Source organism: Streptopelia decaocto (genome assembly GCF_964273445.1).
Source record: "Streptopelia decaocto genome assembly, chromosome: 2".
Lineage (NCBI taxonomy): Eukaryota > Metazoa > Chordata > Aves > Columbiformes > Columbidae > Streptopelia > Streptopelia decaocto.
In genome coordinates, this window is record NC_138655.1 from 157,657,807 (window position 1) to 157,674,890 (window position 17,084).

A 17,084-nucleotide genomic window follows, 5' to 3' on the forward strand; every position below is an offset into this window, starting at 1 on the left:
AATCTTTTCTCTTGAGTAGCTATTTTACCCCTCAATATGTACCACAGATACAAGAGACTCTACTGCAAGGCACAGTGGCTTATAGCAATAACAGATGATGAAGTAATCTGACAAAAATAGATATTAAGAGAATGAAGTACTGTGATTTTCTGTTTTTCCCAGTTGTCCAGAAGTAAGAGAATTAAAAATCCACTGGGCTTCTGGAAAGCTTCCCTAGGCACTTCATCTGCAGAGAGTAAAAGATACTGAGAATGAAAGAAATATAACACTGGGAAAAGAAATTATTTATCTGGAATTAGTAACCACTTACACTCTGGATAAGGAAGTGACAAAATCTTCATGGGAGTGTTCGTGATATTATCCAGCCTGGAAGCTCTCCAGAGAAACACCATTTTCTACTGAAATTGTCATGTGATGAGATTATCTACTGATCAACTCATCTCGGGATGGGATTACATTTTGTTATTTGACTGGTGGTTATAGCTGCAATGCAGTAAATTAGTGGGGAGGGGGACAGGTGGGATGGCACTAGCTACCTTCAAACCATTTATTGTATAACCAAGTGGTGCCTTAAAATTAAAAAACCACAAACCTTTAAATCTACGAAGGTTTGGTTTTTTTCTAGAAGGGTACTGCAATAGTGCAATAAAAATGGCTGCTATGATGGCATAAATACCGGTCTTTGCACTTCCGAAATTCTTCTTTAAGCATTACTATTGGTGACAGAAACTTCTAAACTTTACAACAGAGCCACAACAGTACAGCCAAACTACACGTCTTTAAGTTGGCTGCTCTAACTCCACTGTCTGCCGGCTCTTCTGCTGAATTTTCACACTGAACATTTCTATTCTGTTTATTTTGCATTAAGATGATTTGTGGGCAAGTGTTGGACCCACCAGAGCACCCCGGAGGTCTGCGCTGGGCATTGCTTCTGCTCCCCTTGAATTTCCACCAGTAATTCCCCGTGGAAATACTGCTTACTCCTGATCTTTGGACACGTGGAGAAATCTACCCTGTCGCAATAATTTATCATTTGTTCAAAAGCACAGATTTTTTACACATTTTGCATACATGGTGAAAGTAAAATCTAGCATTACAGTTTACAGAAGTGCAAGAGATCGAGTAACTCAGTAACTTTAGACACACGCTGCTGTCTCATGACCATTTTGTAGCTGATTTATGAGCTCCATCATGACTTTGAACCTGGTATGAGAGGCTGATTTAACTCTACAGCTCCTGGTTGCTGTACTGGTCTAAGAGATCTTCTGTTATCTTCCCATTCTTTATCTGGAATCCCAAACTTACATTACATAGGACATACTAGATGTAAGTCTGTTCCTGGTTAAGGAGAACTCTTCCAAGCAAACCAGATGCTGCATGACAGACCACTTGTTTTCTTGGTGTTCTTCAATAAATTGCAGAAATTTCAAGACATGTTGCAAAAAAATACGTGGAGGTGATCACAATGTGAAGGGAAGGATTCCACAAGGGAAATGCGAAACTCCTACTGGAAATTTAAGATAATAGTTTGTTCAGCTCAAATACAGTTTTATAGAACATAGGTGCTGTGATCTGCAAAGCAATTCTGGGAATATAGAAAAAGCATTACCGAAGCACTGGGTTGTAGCAATTATTTTTTTCCTATTAGATTAGGGTGTTAAGGGTGTGAAATCCCCAGAAGAGTGAACCATCCTTCTTGCAAATTAAAAAGTCGTGATAATAAAGATCTTTTCCTCCCTGTGAGTGAGGCATTTTTCTTGCTCGTAGAGTGGGCAGAGACTATGTCCTATTTCAGTAATCTGTTGAGAGGCAGCGCTTTTGTTAGTTGCACAAGCTTTAAACTTGACTGACCACTTCACAGGAATGTTTTCTCACACTCATTAATTCAAAGTGGCATCTTCAGAACAACCTGATGGATCCTAAACACGGTAGGAAAAGAGCAAAGGGTATTTGGGGAAAGTTTCATGCAATTCTCAAACACACTGTCAGAAAGTTTGCCTCTGGATAGTTGTAAGCCTTACAGTTTCCGCAGTAGCAACTTCTCATTTATTTAAAGGATGCTGTTGAAGTGAAGACAGAACATTAGGCAGAAAAAATTGCTTTATGTATTTCCATTTAGACTTTCAGACACATTCAGGCATCCAAAGATAACTTCAGATTCACTTAAAAGGTGTGTTGCACAGCAGCTGCAAATGTCAACAGTCAAAAGACAAGTCCCACTTAAGAGCTCATGTTTTGGATCCTGGAGGGTTTTAACCAAAACGCTCATTTCGTCACTGCTCTGCACTGTCTCAGCGTGCACGAAGATGTATCAATGTGTCTGTCTCTTTAGGAGAGCTGCCCTGTTAACTGATACCCTGCAGTTCCTATGGTAGTTTGCTCATGAAACGTGACTCCATACAGAGGACATTTGGCAAGGAGGACCTGTAACCGACACCCCTCGGCTGGAGTCTCGCAAAAGCGATCCAGATGTTTGGGCCCCTTCTCTGTGGGTGTCATCTTTACACTTTATTGCCTAAGACTGTTGTTAGCAGCAGACATTAGAGCTCCAGGTGCAGGCTGAAAGTTAAAATCAATCCTCTAATGACATTTGGCTCCTGCTCTTCCTCCTGGAAGAAGCCAGCACCTGCCATAGGAACTGACAAGGTTTTAGGAATCCCTCGTTTCCTACCATCATCAGTTCGTCCAGCCTGCACAGACTCTACATTTACGGCACTTATTTTGTACTTCTGCAGCTGGAAAACCTGCTTCTTTGCTGCAAAATACAGGATCACAAGTTTGAGTGAAACCCGCAGGGCCATCAAGTCCATTTTCAGCTGAAAAACAGCAGCACTAGACCATCCATTCATAAACGTGCCGTGATCCACCTCACGACCAGTGATGGTTTTGCTGCCATCACTGATCCCAGCAGAAGGCAGTCCCACCTGCTGAACCAGCCAGTGTCACCAGTGTCCAGTGCCCAGGAACTGATGCTGCAGAACAGTAGAAGAGAGCACTTCAGGATACTCCTTAGACAATGCCAATTTAGGAAAAGTTGCAGATTTTCAGAAAGTGAGAGCGAGTCTTACAAAAGAAATGGTGATGGAATAAATACTACTCCGATGGAGTTTTTCCACCAAACAAACCAGGCATCTGTTATGCAGTCATGGAGGAGATAAGAAGGTTCAGGTGAGGCGTGATAATTTAAACCTGGAAATTTTTGCTCAGCTAGATTGGATGTTTAAATAAAAGACAAAGAAAGCACTATATAGAACGGGAAATCTAATTAAGGACGTTCAAAGTGAATTAATGTACCCTGCATGTGTGAGCTGAATATCATAATTACATGCAAAAGATAAAAGTCTTGCTCTCAGTGGAAAGAACCAAAAGTGATCGTGCCCATTCTAACCTTTCTGCTTTCCAGAGGGTATGAAAGCAAAGACTCGATGGACAGCAGTCAGAAGATCTCAAACTCAAGTGTCTGTGTACCAGGAAAAGAATATTTAAGGATATATATTTCTACAAGCAAAGAAAACTACTTGATGGAGCTATTTCATGAGACTGTGGCAGAGGAAAAAAGATCTGGGAGAAAGCAAATTTGTATCACAGGAAGGAGAAGGGCTGGCGGATCTGATGGGGACGGGTGGGAGGCTCATGCCCTCTTGGAAGGGCAGGCAGGGGTTTGGGGCAGTACCCTACTGCATTGCAAAGGGTGGATGTCTATATGAGATGAGAATTGATCTCCCACCACACAAGTTTTTACAGAACCAAGAAATGCCATCACAGATGCTTCAAAAGCGTAGCTTTCCTGTCCAAGGATATAGGACTTGTTTCACTCTGCGTACATAAAATCCAACACAGCAAACACTCCTAGAGCATATCCAGCCCTTGCCGTCACCAGGTTTCAGAGCAAATTAGGCACAAAGGAAGCAAGCATAATCACCACTATTTTACATGAGGGCCCCATGGAACTGAAACACAATTTGTCTGAAAGCACTCAGCAGGCCAGCAACAGAACCTGGTTGAGAAGATGGAGTCTCCTGTGGCTCCATCCATTAGGTTGTGCTGCATCACAAGTAAGTATCAATGCATACAACCCATTTATCCACATTTGGTGCTGAAACAGGTTGTAAAAGTGGCTTCCTTCTGGCTTTATAGAACAATTATTACCATCATCTTCATCCTCAACAGTCACTTCTCTGATACGCTCTCATGACCTTTCCAGAGAGACCAGGCTTTACAGAATTACACCACTCTGATTACCACCATGTTTCATAGTTAGGTTCAAAATGACTAATTATGTTTAGCAGGTAGAAATGAGGTGAGGAACCATGAGAAGCACCAGTGTCCTTCCCAAACATCTCCAAGGAAGGTGAGCACAGGACTGTAAATTAAGATTCCTCTGTGATCCCAGCTTCAAGCAGTAACTTCAGCTGAGTTACTGAAGATACGGTAACTTCACTTTTTCGCAGCAGGGTACAGTGAAATCCCGGGCCGTTCAGGAAGGGCAGTGCACTCTTTCTGCATGAACTGGAGCATGACTTTTTGTTCCTGGAACTGAACTTTGCTCTGGATTACAATATTGACCAAATGATCTTTAATTCACTTCAATAGTCCAATTACCTCCCAGAGGACTACATTAGTGATGCACCAGAAACTCAAAACCAGAAGCTGGCATCAATATCTCTAGGCCAAATTGATACGCCAAATATGACTCTTTTACCCTGATGGGTAAGGCTGAAAAACTCAGAAAAGTATAGAGGTTAACCTGAGCCTATAAGCTGATTATTTCAATTGGAACAAGCAACATTTGCCTATTAGTTCCTGGTGGTCACACTTACCACTTGTAGCAGAGCCAGGTACCCAGCACCAACATTATCGAAGTTAACTTTAACTTTCGTCCAGTAAAATGTGCCTGACACATTATAGAGTATACAGTCACTCATGTTGTTAATAATTTTAGGGTCTAAAGGCATATCTCCTTCTGTCTTATTAATGCACTTTCCAAACTTCCCAGCGAAGAGGTTCACTCCCATGATGCTAAAGATGAGCCAGAAGATGAGGCAGACAAGCAGAACATTCATGATGGAAGGGATGGCTCCCACGAGGGCATTGACAACCACCTTGGGTGAACCAGGAGAGAAAACACAGAATTAATGTCAGCACTTACACAGACACTTCGCTAATGAGCTGTTGTGCACCCTTGATTAACTGGGCTGAACCCTCACATGGTGACAGGTGGATAACTACTAACACTACCTTAGGAGCCAGACCACCATTAAAGGCTTCACACTTGATTATATTTTCACTCTTGTAATTGAAGAGCTAATCTGTTGGCATCCCACCTATGGGATGATGTTTTTTCAAGTGGAATCTTTTGATGCAGGAGCAATCTGCGAAGTCATCATGACCTCTCAGATTCTACTGGATAACACACTTCAGTAAAACCATCTCTAATAATCATATGATTAACTGGAAATGGCTGGGGTTCATCACAGTGTCTCAAAATAGAGAAAAAAAAATCTGAAATCTTTTACTGAACTCAACCTCTGTAGTTCTTGGGATGTGAACTCTAGCTGCGATAAATTTTGCTTATTTAAATAATAACTGATTGAAACATACTGTGCTAAACCAACTTTGACTTTCTGTTCAGTACACATGATTAAAACAGTGAAGCCATTCTAATTTAACAACCAAAAAAAAAGCATTATTTTTCTCCATTACATCCTCTGCAGCTCCTACAGACCAACCCAGGAAGGGCTGTAAACCCCTGTGTAAAACCATACATTTTCTGAGTGAAGAACGCTATGAAAAAATGTAGTTTTCCCCTTTCTATGTCAGCTCTTGGTATTCACAGGTTCTGGAGATGCTGCCATTGCACTCAGCCCAGGCAAAACTGCCCAGCAGCATTGCTGCAGACATGAGCCCCGCTACATGGATTGCTCTCCATCTCTATCTCATGCTTTGGAGATTAAAATCATAGGCAGACGCTAAGCTCTTCTCCTTCTACATTTCTGAAACTGAGACAAGGTGATATTGATCCATAAAAATTAAATTTTATTCAATTGTGAATCTGATTATGGAAAATGTCAGCTCTTGTTTTCTCTCGTATTAGTGTCCAATTTTCTGACAAGCTAATAATGCAACATTTGTTTCCCCATAATTTTTTTGCATTGCTGAGAAAGAAAAATACCCGGAAGAGTAAAATGGTTTTCATGCATGTAGAGCAGCAGCTTCATCTACAATATATAATACAAAATTATGTAGATCTTTCAAACCCCAGATTTATATTTTGTGCATTTATGAATGAAGCTAATTTTCACACAGGATATGGCCTCGGCCCTTGTCAAAGGGGGTTTCGTTTGCTGCTGTATGGGACAGTATTTTTGTTCCACTTTAATCCATGCAGCACAAAGCCACTGCACTTGTATTAGATTTGTCACTGAACTCAGTTCCAACCCGCAAGCCCTGTGACAGGACACAGACATCCAGGTTTCAGCACGGCCGTGCCCGCATCCTGCTTTTCTTCCTCCTGCTGAATTATGTTCAACGGCTTGTAGATAACAAAACACGACATGAGGCTGGAGCAAATCCTCTAACACTTCTCCGAATGAATTATTAACAAGGGGTTTCATTCTTCTCTCACTGCTTCTGCTCTTACACCAGCAGGATGCTGTTTGGTCTGCTGGAAGGACTCTTGATTTGCACTGAGACACGTGACAGGACTTAAAGACCTGAATACATAAAGGTAAGTTGTTATTATAAATTCATGTTAAAGTTCAGCTGCAAACCTTGCCAAGGAAAGAGCTACACTTCTGCTGCACCTAGGAACAACAACATATACAGCCATGTAGAAGAAAAGGTTTCATGCCTTTTGATTTCCACCAATGCCTTTATAGGTGAAACCATCTTCCAGGTGATTTCTTTAAGCATAGAAACTGAGCTACACTTTAATCTACAATGGTGCAAACCTAGAGCTTGTGGCCCAGGTATAGATTTGGTGGCCTAGCTCTCCTAATCTCACGGGCCACTTTCTCAGCTAAACCTGATTCAGATTTTAAATCCAGAAATAGACTCGCACAATGTGTTAATCCTCCCTTTGCTACAGCACAGCCCACCACACTTTCTGCAGTAATGCCAGGCTGTACCTCCTAACCAAGCCTGGGCATAACTTCTGCAAAAACATGTAATTTACAGTGTCAAGATTTCAAATAACAGGCAAAAATTATTATTACTAGATAATCTATTCCTGGTGTCCTTTGCTCTCACTGTTAGAAACAGGCGCTGTGTTTTTAGTCTGGATTTGTTGAACCTGAGGCACTACCTGTCTGCTGTTAGACAATCTTCTCCTATCATCCCTGTCTGCACTGTGTGTGAGTTACCACTGAACATCATTGCTTGGGGTAATTAAAAAAACAGAGCTTCTTTCTAATGGTCATGGTTCCTTCAGATTTCTGATTAATGCTCATAGATCCCTGCAGAGACTTTCCCATTTGTAATACCCCACTTCCAGCAGTTTCATGGAATTCCAGTATTGAAGCACTGCCCTCTCTCTCTGCTTGCTGAGTTATTTCCCTGCATATTGAGGGATTGTATTATTCACCTCATTTATCAGACCTTCCCAAAAAAGCTTGTGTCCCATTGAACAGTCATTCCAACCCCTAAGTCCTTCCCAGATGCTGTTTTCCAAGAAACATCCCCCAGAGTGACCTACTTTCCTCCTCCCGAGGTGTACGGTGTCTGTGGTTTTATTAAAATGCATGTTGTACGATTGATCAATTTTTCACTGTGATCGAGATCAGTCCGTATAAATCCCTTATCTGCAATACCACTTAGTACTCCGCTCGCTTTGTGTGTTGTCAGCAAAGATTTTACATTTTCTTCCAGGTGCCGTTAAAGTCCAGAGTAAGGACAGTTCTTATTCTGAAGAATCCCTTGCCCCAACACACTCATCACCAAATTTACAGTGTCATCGCTGTTTACAATTACTTTTTGAGATCCATCACCCATTTTAAATTAAACTATTTTGGCTTGGTACAAAGCTCATGTTTTCATCACAGTGTTCTGTGGTATCAGATTCTTCTCTGAAATCTGAGGCTATTGTATCAGCACGGTTACCGTCATCAGCATAATTTGTAATCAAATCAAAGGACCATATCAGTTTTACAAGAACTATTCCCCTGAAATCATGCTAGCTAGCATTAATTATGCTATTTCTTCCCTGCATTTATCTTGTAGCAGCCTCACCATGACTTTGCCTAGGATCATTTTCACATTAAATGGTCTATCATCATCCCACTCCTCCTTTTGAAATACTCCAACAACCTCCCTTGCCGGGAAGAAACTTGCAGGGAAGTGGCACATCTGAAATAATTCCCTGATGGACAACAAATGAGGAGACATGGGAGACTTCATGATTTGGGACAGGCAAACCTAAGTTAATTTACGCTGGGCTCTAATATGGCCTGGGAAGTGGTGGGTGACACAGGGTGGTGGCACATGCATGGCACCCCCAGGGTCTACCGTAACTGTCAGGTGGGAGACTGGTCTTATGGGAGTATTTTTTTGGGACAGAAGGGCAGGAAGGCAACAGTTTAGATGTTTTTTTGAAAATTCTTATGGGATGGGAGCTGCTGAGACTTGTGTCAAACTCAAGACAGGTTCCAGCTGGTTTGAAGACAGGGAAAGGACCAAAGTCTGATGGTAAAAGGTCCTCTTGGTCATCCAAGCCTCAGGACCAGTCATTTCCAAAATTTAGGTATGGCGTCAATGAAGTAAGTCTCTTACTGCAGTATAAATGAGAACTTCTTACCCATGTTCTAGCCATGTAGAGATCTTTCAGTTATTCAAGAAAAAGACATTATAATAGAGCAAACTCTTATAATTTTCTTACTGTCAGTGTTTGCTTCTCGACATTATCATTATATAATCCATCACTGCGCTAGCAATTTTCCTGTGCATTTTGGAGCATATGAGCTCCTAATAATGAAAGGTCTAACTGTCCCTAGTCGTGTTAAGTGTGGTTAGACAAACTAAAAATAAAATGATTTGATTTTCCAATAGCACGTATTCTCAATTACACTTTATCACGGTTTACAAGCTAATTCACTACCTCCAGTAGCTCAGAAAGACTGAATATATTTCATCTGCAGCAAAGGTACAGGGAAGGAAAGGGGTGTTGAGTCAGGGACCATGGAGACCTACAAGTAGGAGCACATTAGGAAGGAAATTTGCTGGGCTGATGTGTGTGTCTACACCACACAGGATCTCCTCCAAGCCATCCTCTTGCTATCCTCAGACAGGGATGAGGAATTTTCAGGCTATTATTTCTTTCCTATTTCAGCCTCACTTTTCTGATACGTTGTACTAGTCTGCCACTGCTTTTCAGGTTTGAATCCAATTTAGTTAAACTGATGCAAAGTCATGGGTGAACGTTCTTATGTCATCTTAGAATACGTTAAAGGGTTTTTGCTTGAACTTGCAAATCCACCAGTAGAAGCTAAGCCTTCATAAGCCAGATTTAAATTGATTTGAGAGAGTCTGTGCACAAATCACTCTGGTAGTTAAGCTAGTGCAGCTTTTGCCGATATCAACGTTTGCTCAATTTATGTATGTTTAATAAAGACTTGGAGTGAGGTCATAGAATCATAGAATCATTTTGGTTAGAAAAGACCTTTAAGATCATCGAGTCCAATCATTAACCTAACACTGACAAGTCTACCTCTGAACCATGTCCCTGAGAACCTCATTAGATGACATCGTGAGAGTGAGAGCTTTAATTGATGTCAGTAGTAAAACATCACCTTGTGCCAGCTGAGGATCTGCAGCTTTTTTTTTGTGAAAAATATTTGAAATATTTCCTGTGTTTACTGAAAAAGAGTGTGGTGAACAAAACAATTAAGTTTTGGCTGCCCAGATGGACAGAGCCTCTTGAATCTTTTTGTCTTAGTATTAACACAAAGGAGAGCGGTCTGCAACAAGATTTGTCTGATCTTCATCCACAAAAATACTATGATTTAGATAATAACAAGGTCTGCGGGACAAAGACATAGATCCCCAGTTCTGGTCATCCACACAACAGGCAAAGTATGGGTACAGTGTTTTCATAAGTTGCTCTATCACCATATTTCCTGGGTTATCACAACTAAGCTCTTCTGCCTTCAGTCTGTCTTACAAGGGTATTGCAATGAGAACAGTGACTTACTAGGAGCTCAGTGCATGAACTACACATTTTAGTCGCTGATGATTCAGACAAAAATTTTGTCTACAGGAAAGCTTTACCCTCAATATACTTCAATATGAAAGCTGTAGCATTTTTTGTTGCCCTAGTAGAGAGATTTGGGATCATCATGTTTTATGTGCTTTATCTTGCTAAGCAATCTGCACAATTAGCATTAACCTCTGTTTGTACAGAACACAGTTGTCATCTGCAGGTCATGCATGGTGCAAGGAGTTAAATAAAGTGCTTAACTAAACAATAACTGATTAGTGTACCAGGTAGGCTTAACAAATAAACTTGTATGCTGTGTGAATATAGTCACGCCGGCAAAGGAATGAAGGGAAAGAGGTGGATGCCCAATATGGAGCAACAAACACGAGCTACATGGTTTTAATGTAAATCCTGACATTCTGTATTAAAAATGCAATCTGTTCAAAGGAAAGATTTTATATAATCATTCATTTGCTTTCCCTATCTTTAGCATTTCTAATTTTTGCTTTAATTATTAGTGAAAAAGTCCTTAAGAACTTTCCCAGTCAGTGTCATTTTAATACATGTCACAAGCAAGGAGCAAACTTGTAGCTTGGTTATTCCCCTGATACGCCTTATAATTGAGAGGTAATTGTTAGTCAGATGCTTCCTCAGCCAAAAATCTGTTTTTTAAAGCACAATGTGACAAGTTAGGCAGCAGGATTAGTTTATCATTAAATCCACCAGAGGATAAAGCTCTAATGATACAATTGCAATCAAGACAAAGGAGGGATTTCTGATTTTGTTGTTTTGATACAGTGTTATCATCCATTTTCTTTGGCAGACAGAATGAAGACAAAACCATGTGCAACTGTTCCCTGTTACATGCTTGATGTTACACAGTTGAGCTTTGATTGATGCTTTATCTGTTCTTACCCTCATCCCTTCGAATCGTGACAATGCTCTCAAAGGTCGCAGGGCTCGGAGGGTCCTGAGGGATTTAATGGGACCCATCTCAGAGTATCCAAGTGTATTGGCTATGAGGCTTATTAAAGAGACCTGAATGAAGACACAAAGCAAAAATCCAATCTGTTAGTACAGTCCTGCCATTTGCCTTTTCTTCTGACTTTCCTTCCTGAAAAGAAACAGCTGGATAGTTGGAAACAGCTGGAACAGTGGGGAAAAAAAAGAACGGCGCCTTAAATGGAAACCATTAAATTAGACCAACACAGAAAAATAGGAAGTTTTTACATCCGCACATCCACAGAACTCTTACCAACTCACAAAACCTTTGTTTCCACCTTAATGCAAACTTTATAGGAAAAGAGACTTTCAAAGACGTTGTTTTTCTTTCAACTAAGCACACAGAAAACCTCTTAATGTCAGGTTGCACAAGGTGGGTGAGAAAAGAGATCACCATTACAAACCCCTACCTCGATGATGCTTGTGCTGTAGGTTTCCTGTACACCCCTCAAGGTCTGTATATCTTCCACTACTGAAAATACGATGATTCACGTGTTACAATTTAGGACTTTCTGGCTAAAAGCATCTGTAAGATCTAACCACTTCCAGCAGAGAGAAAAACAAGTAGGATTACCATTCAGTTACCGATCTTAAACTTACTGATTAGAAACGAGTCTTCTAGATTGCTGGTAAACATGACTTTGTACCATAGACTCTAAAAGAATGATGTGCATGGCTCTCTGATTCTGAACTTTTTCACTTTTTCTGGTTTCTGCACAGCCTTCAAGGCAGAAAAAAACTTGACGGGTGTTCAATGTTGAGGTTCATACCTCTTAAAGACTATTTCTGTGAAATAAACTATCCATGTCCAAAACCGGAGGAAGCACGGAGGGGTTCCAATGCTCTTCGTGTTCTCAGAGCTTTTGTAGTTCCCAGCTGGTCAGAAATGTTAATGCCACCAGGCACAGGACTGCAGTCTGGATGAACTGAATGGCAGCAGAGGTTGCCAGTGAGATTAAAAAGCCCACAGAGCAATTGGGTTTTTCACACCCAAATCTGTGTTCACAGCCTGAATTCTTACGGAACAGGAAGTGAGAGACAATCAGCTCTCCTGCCAATCTGAATGTATTAAAAAAAGAAACAAAATAAATCACCACTTGTTATTTAGAAAAGAGAGACCTATGCACATTGCTCATCACAGATCCCTTACTCCCGTCTTACTCTGTCTGTTTTCACAGCCTCAGTTATCATGGTACTGGATTATCTCACACCTACTAATCATAGAATCATTTTAGTTGGAAGAGACCCTCAAGATCATTGAGTCCAACCATTAACCAACTTTGGCACTAAATCATGTCCCTAAGAACCTCATCTACGCATCTTTTAAATCCCTCCAGGGATGGTGACTTCACCACTTCCCTGGGCAGCCTCAGTGCTTCACAATATGAGTGTGCAAACTTTGCCTGCAAGGAATGTGCTTTATTGTCATTTTAAAGATAGAAAGGAAGTCTGAACCTGGGGATTCTTCTACACGATAAAAAAAATAGCTGTTTAATGTAGAAGGAAATTCTAGGCTCCCCCCATGAAGACAGTTAGCTCTAGTGGAAAATCTTCCTATTTATTTTAGGGTAGAATGATTTTTCCTCTGAACCCCACTGTTGGCTGCCCAGCCCAGTTTCGCCCAGGAGGTTTGTGATAAAGCAGGATAAGATGAGCCTGGTTCCCTAAGTCACAAGCTAATGTCCTCTATGGAGGGACCTTTCTCTTGAATATGCATTCACGCATGTACCAGCGCTGTCTGCACAGCTAAGCATCTTTGTAAAACTTGCTCAATTTGTTAAATTATTTACCTATTGATGGCTTTATTGTGGCATGTGGGTGACAGCAAGCCTAAGGGCAGGAGGTCTCAGAGACACCAGGCCTGGGCTGGACACAGCAGGATGGATATCTGCTGGGGTAAGACAGCCCAGATTGGTGGATGACAAAGTGGCACAGAGGCTGACTGTCACATTTCAACATGTCACTCTTTAACACGGTGTGACACAAACTCACCTCCCACGTACAGACCCAGCGGCTGATGCGGAAGGAAGGCCTTAATAAACACTTCCGTGTTTTAGTGGTGAATGTGCGATAAAAACATCACAATGGACAGGCAGACCAGATTCAAGGTCTGATGTCTTAGGACCTTCAGACACTGGGCAGGTAAAAGTCACCAGTGAAGCCTTTGCTTCCATCTCTAAAAGAGCAGATCTGAACACATGACATGAGCACACCTAAGAAGTTATTTTAGCAGAAGTAATGGTATAGGTTTGACATATATTCACTAGAATGCTTCTTTCACCTAAATCCTGCTCAGTCAATGCTCACAGTTAAAGATGAAAATCTGGGTTTGACTTCAACACCATTTTAAACTCACCAATGCTTCCAAACCGAGGCAGCACCCATTTTCTGTCTTCCCTATTTCTTACCACCCTTGATTATACCCTGTACTCTGAAGCTTCATTAGCATGTAGTTCGAAGCCTTATCCTCTCATTCCCTCTCCCCATTGACTTGATGTTGCCTAAATAAGGAGAAAGGGCTGATGGATTTGTCTAATAACAGCAAGCAAATATGCAGCATACTTCTGTACTAAAGCTATTCAATGAAGTAATCTTAAAACTGTAATATAATTGGCACTATTGAGATGTCATGATAGGAGTAACACTGTGGCATATACTTCTGTCTTTGGTAGAAAGTTTACTGCAGAAAATGGCCTTAACCGCTCACAGCCTTGGAGCTCCCTATCCGGACAGGCTGGAGGTATAAGAAAACCAGCTCTAAGATGGCATGCTCAATGACAGGAGCCAAGATGTCTACACTCACACATTTCAAGGGAAACTCATCATCTCTAAAATACATGTAGAGATTTAAAAGAAAATTAATGAAATACAGAGCACCCAACACCCTTATTTGGTAGGTGTACCCACAATGACTGCAAGTCAGATGTTCCCAAGGTCTTCAGACTGCCTTGGTTCATGCATCTGCATGCTTCTTCCCTCATCCCAGATTTATATTCTATAAATTGCCTTTCTCCCAAGGCAAAAGATGTTCTCTTCAAATCATGGAAGGCCAGACTTCGGATCTGAGCGGGTTACCGGTTTCTTTAGAGTATCGTAAGTGTCACCCTGAAACACATCACAGGTGCTCTTGTCCTCCTGACACAGATTTACACAGCATTAGATATCTCTTCAGAGGATTAGGACGCAAAGCTGTGTAATACTTGGCAATGATTTACAAGGCTGGAGTCAGAGCTGAGCTTAGGACAACTTGTTTAAATGCTCGGCTGTTGGTTTTGAAGGTATATCCGTCAAATTTTATTCATAGGAGATTTACTAACGCAGAGACTTGGCCATTTGGACTTGATTAAAAGTGACCCGGAAGGCTATTTTTAGGGAAAAAATCAAGCAGTTTTCAAAATCGGTGCTGACTGCCCCACATAACCACAGGAAAAGGTGAAGTCAGCTGTTTCTGTTAGATTATTTTTTCCCGTTACAAGGCTGTGCAGCCCAGAGCTGCTCTGAGGTTCTACTTTGCGCTCTGCTTGGTACCAAAAACTTGCTGGCACCCAGAAAACATCTCCGGGGTCAAAATAACCTCCAGATTCTTTTCTCTTTGTGAATAGTTTTTTAGGTTTTTCAGGAAAAAAATACCCCTAAAGACCTGGCAGCAGTGGAACACTGTGGAAAGCAGGCAAATCCTAAGGATTCCTAAGAAGCTTTCAGAGGTTTCCATTTAAACCTTCCTTACCCTTAACTTAATCAAGTAATAAGGTCCTCTGTATTAGTTCTAGACTGTTCCTTATCCCCTTGACTTGCCGTTTAGTTGGTGCCTCTGAAGTCCCCAGCGTGATGTCGATCACTGCAATTTGCCATCTAGCATGAACCCCAGTGTACAATCTGGCCTGCAATGAGGGTCCCTAAAGTGGGGAGTGATCCTCATAAATCAGTGTAGTCAATCCCGCCTCCACAGACATTAATGGCAAAATTCTCACCAATTGTACGGGTCAGGATTTGTTTCATGTGGCAGCTCTTCCCTTTTGCTTTCCTCAGATCACCTCAGCACATCCCAACAAGAGCTCAGCCTTAGCATCTCAGTGGCTTCCCAAAATTTATTGCACCCTGAAACAGTCAGGACTTGGTGCCCAGCTCAATGGTAGAATTTCCCAGCAAAGCTCAGGCTCCAGGCAAAGCCACATTGATGTTACCTACACACCTTCCCTTCTCCTTGCTATCGTAACAGGCAGGGAGTGTTGAGTTTTCTCTGATCCTGGCATTTAGAGAAGTTTGTTGCCTCTCTTCCTTACTTTCTTTGCCCAGAAATACTTTTTCTATAAATTTATATTTATCCATATATACCTAGACCCATCTATGTATCTATATAGACGATATCTATAAAATATTCTATCTATATACTGGCATTTCTGTATTTCTATATTCCTACATGCAAGTTTATTTATATAGATTTTTACAGCGGTTTGTATGGCAGCTGGGTAAAGGGAGAGATAAAGGAAACCCACAGCTTTCATTTTAGCTTTTTCCATGTTATGCTCAGGAAAAAAAATGAGATATTTTACATCTTGTGAGTGCATTGAGCACTAGAAATCCCAATCATAGGGATTACCAGGCCTGTGGCTGGCGTTCTGAATCCTCCCGTCATCTACGTGGCTTAGTGGCATTAGCAGCTCGGGTCTAGAGTGCTCCATTGCAAGATATTCATATGTGTTTCCAGGGCAAAATCAAGAAGAATCAATTAATTTAGATGACTAGAACACAGGCAATGGTCTCTGAAGAGAGGATAGCCTCACTGATAACTGTTCAAAGTTATTGCCTAATATAGTCTAGTGAGATTAAAGCCTGAATTTCTGAATTATTTTGATGATCCACCACTACATTATATTTGACAAAAAAATAACGTCTTCTCCAGGCAACAGGAACTTCTCTTTTCAGTAACTGCCACTTTTTTGTTTTACTAGTGGAAGATTGTCACTCTTGAGATGAGAAATACGACTCATTTGTTTGTACTCGGGTGTCACCCATCTAGTGTGAGGTCCCCAGTGTGCTCACGTGGGTGCTCACAGTAATTAATCAGTTCAGAGACACACAGCATTTTTTAACAATTAAAATTGTTCATTAAGAACACACAGGGATAAAGTTATACAGTAACTATACATGTCTTTGTTATCTGACAGTGACTTAAGAAATCCGTGTTGTAAACCAATAGAAACCCCAGTAAAGCTGTCAGAAGGGAATTTTAAGGCTGTAGAAAAACAAAGTAGGAAGTGCGATAATGCAGCTTCCTTTCAGTGCACACAGGGGAAATAGTCCTTAATCAAAAGATGACAGACTCCTTTTCACAAGGAGCTGTTGCATTTGTAACTGTAGTGGGGTCCCTTCCTATATACATAAATCTTAAAAGCATATCAGTAGCACGCACAGGCTCCCTGGCCATGAAATGATGCTGGTGGCACAATCCGAAGGGCGCAGTTTTAGGGCAGTGCTTCACCTCAGGCTGACAGCGTTTCTCGTAGCAAGGAGGTGGGTTTGAGCTGGAATTGAGGCCGTTCCTCTCCTTTTTGTATTTCTTTCCACCAGCCTAAAAGCACATCACAGTGAGCATCCACTGGACTGAGCTGGAAGCAGACCTAAGCAGCACCATTCCAAGGCAGATGCTGCTTGGCATCGACAACATTTTTGAATTAACCCCAGATTGCCACTGAGATGAACTAACGGCAGAGCCCAGAGAACAAGAAGTTCTGCCTGGGCAATGGTAAAAACCCTCCTTGGCTGGTCATATAAATCCTAAAACCCATGAGAAAAATGAGAACAGCTACTAAATGTCTGCCTGCTGCAGCAGACAGCTGTGAGTGATACGCTGCAAGCTGCTGTCTCAGGGAGAAGAAGAGACCTTCCCAGT

General features: G+C 41.4%; 1 protein-coding gene across 1 annotated transcript in view; it reads right to left on the reverse strand.

Annotated features, from left to right (window-relative positions):
• The window catches only part of SCN5A (sodium voltage-gated channel alpha subunit 5), a 216,003-nt gene that overhangs the window by 8,601 nt on the left and 190,318 nt on the right, over positions 1-17,084 (reverse strand). The window contains exons 22-23 of the mRNA XM_082046668.1: positions 11,105-11,227; positions 4,821-5,102 (exon numbers count right to left, since the gene is read on the reverse strand). Of these exons, the coding sequence (XP_081902794.1) occupies positions 4,821-5,102; positions 11,105-11,227 (405 nt within the window). The remainder of the gene's footprint in view (positions 1-4,820; positions 5,103-11,104; positions 11,228-17,084) is intronic.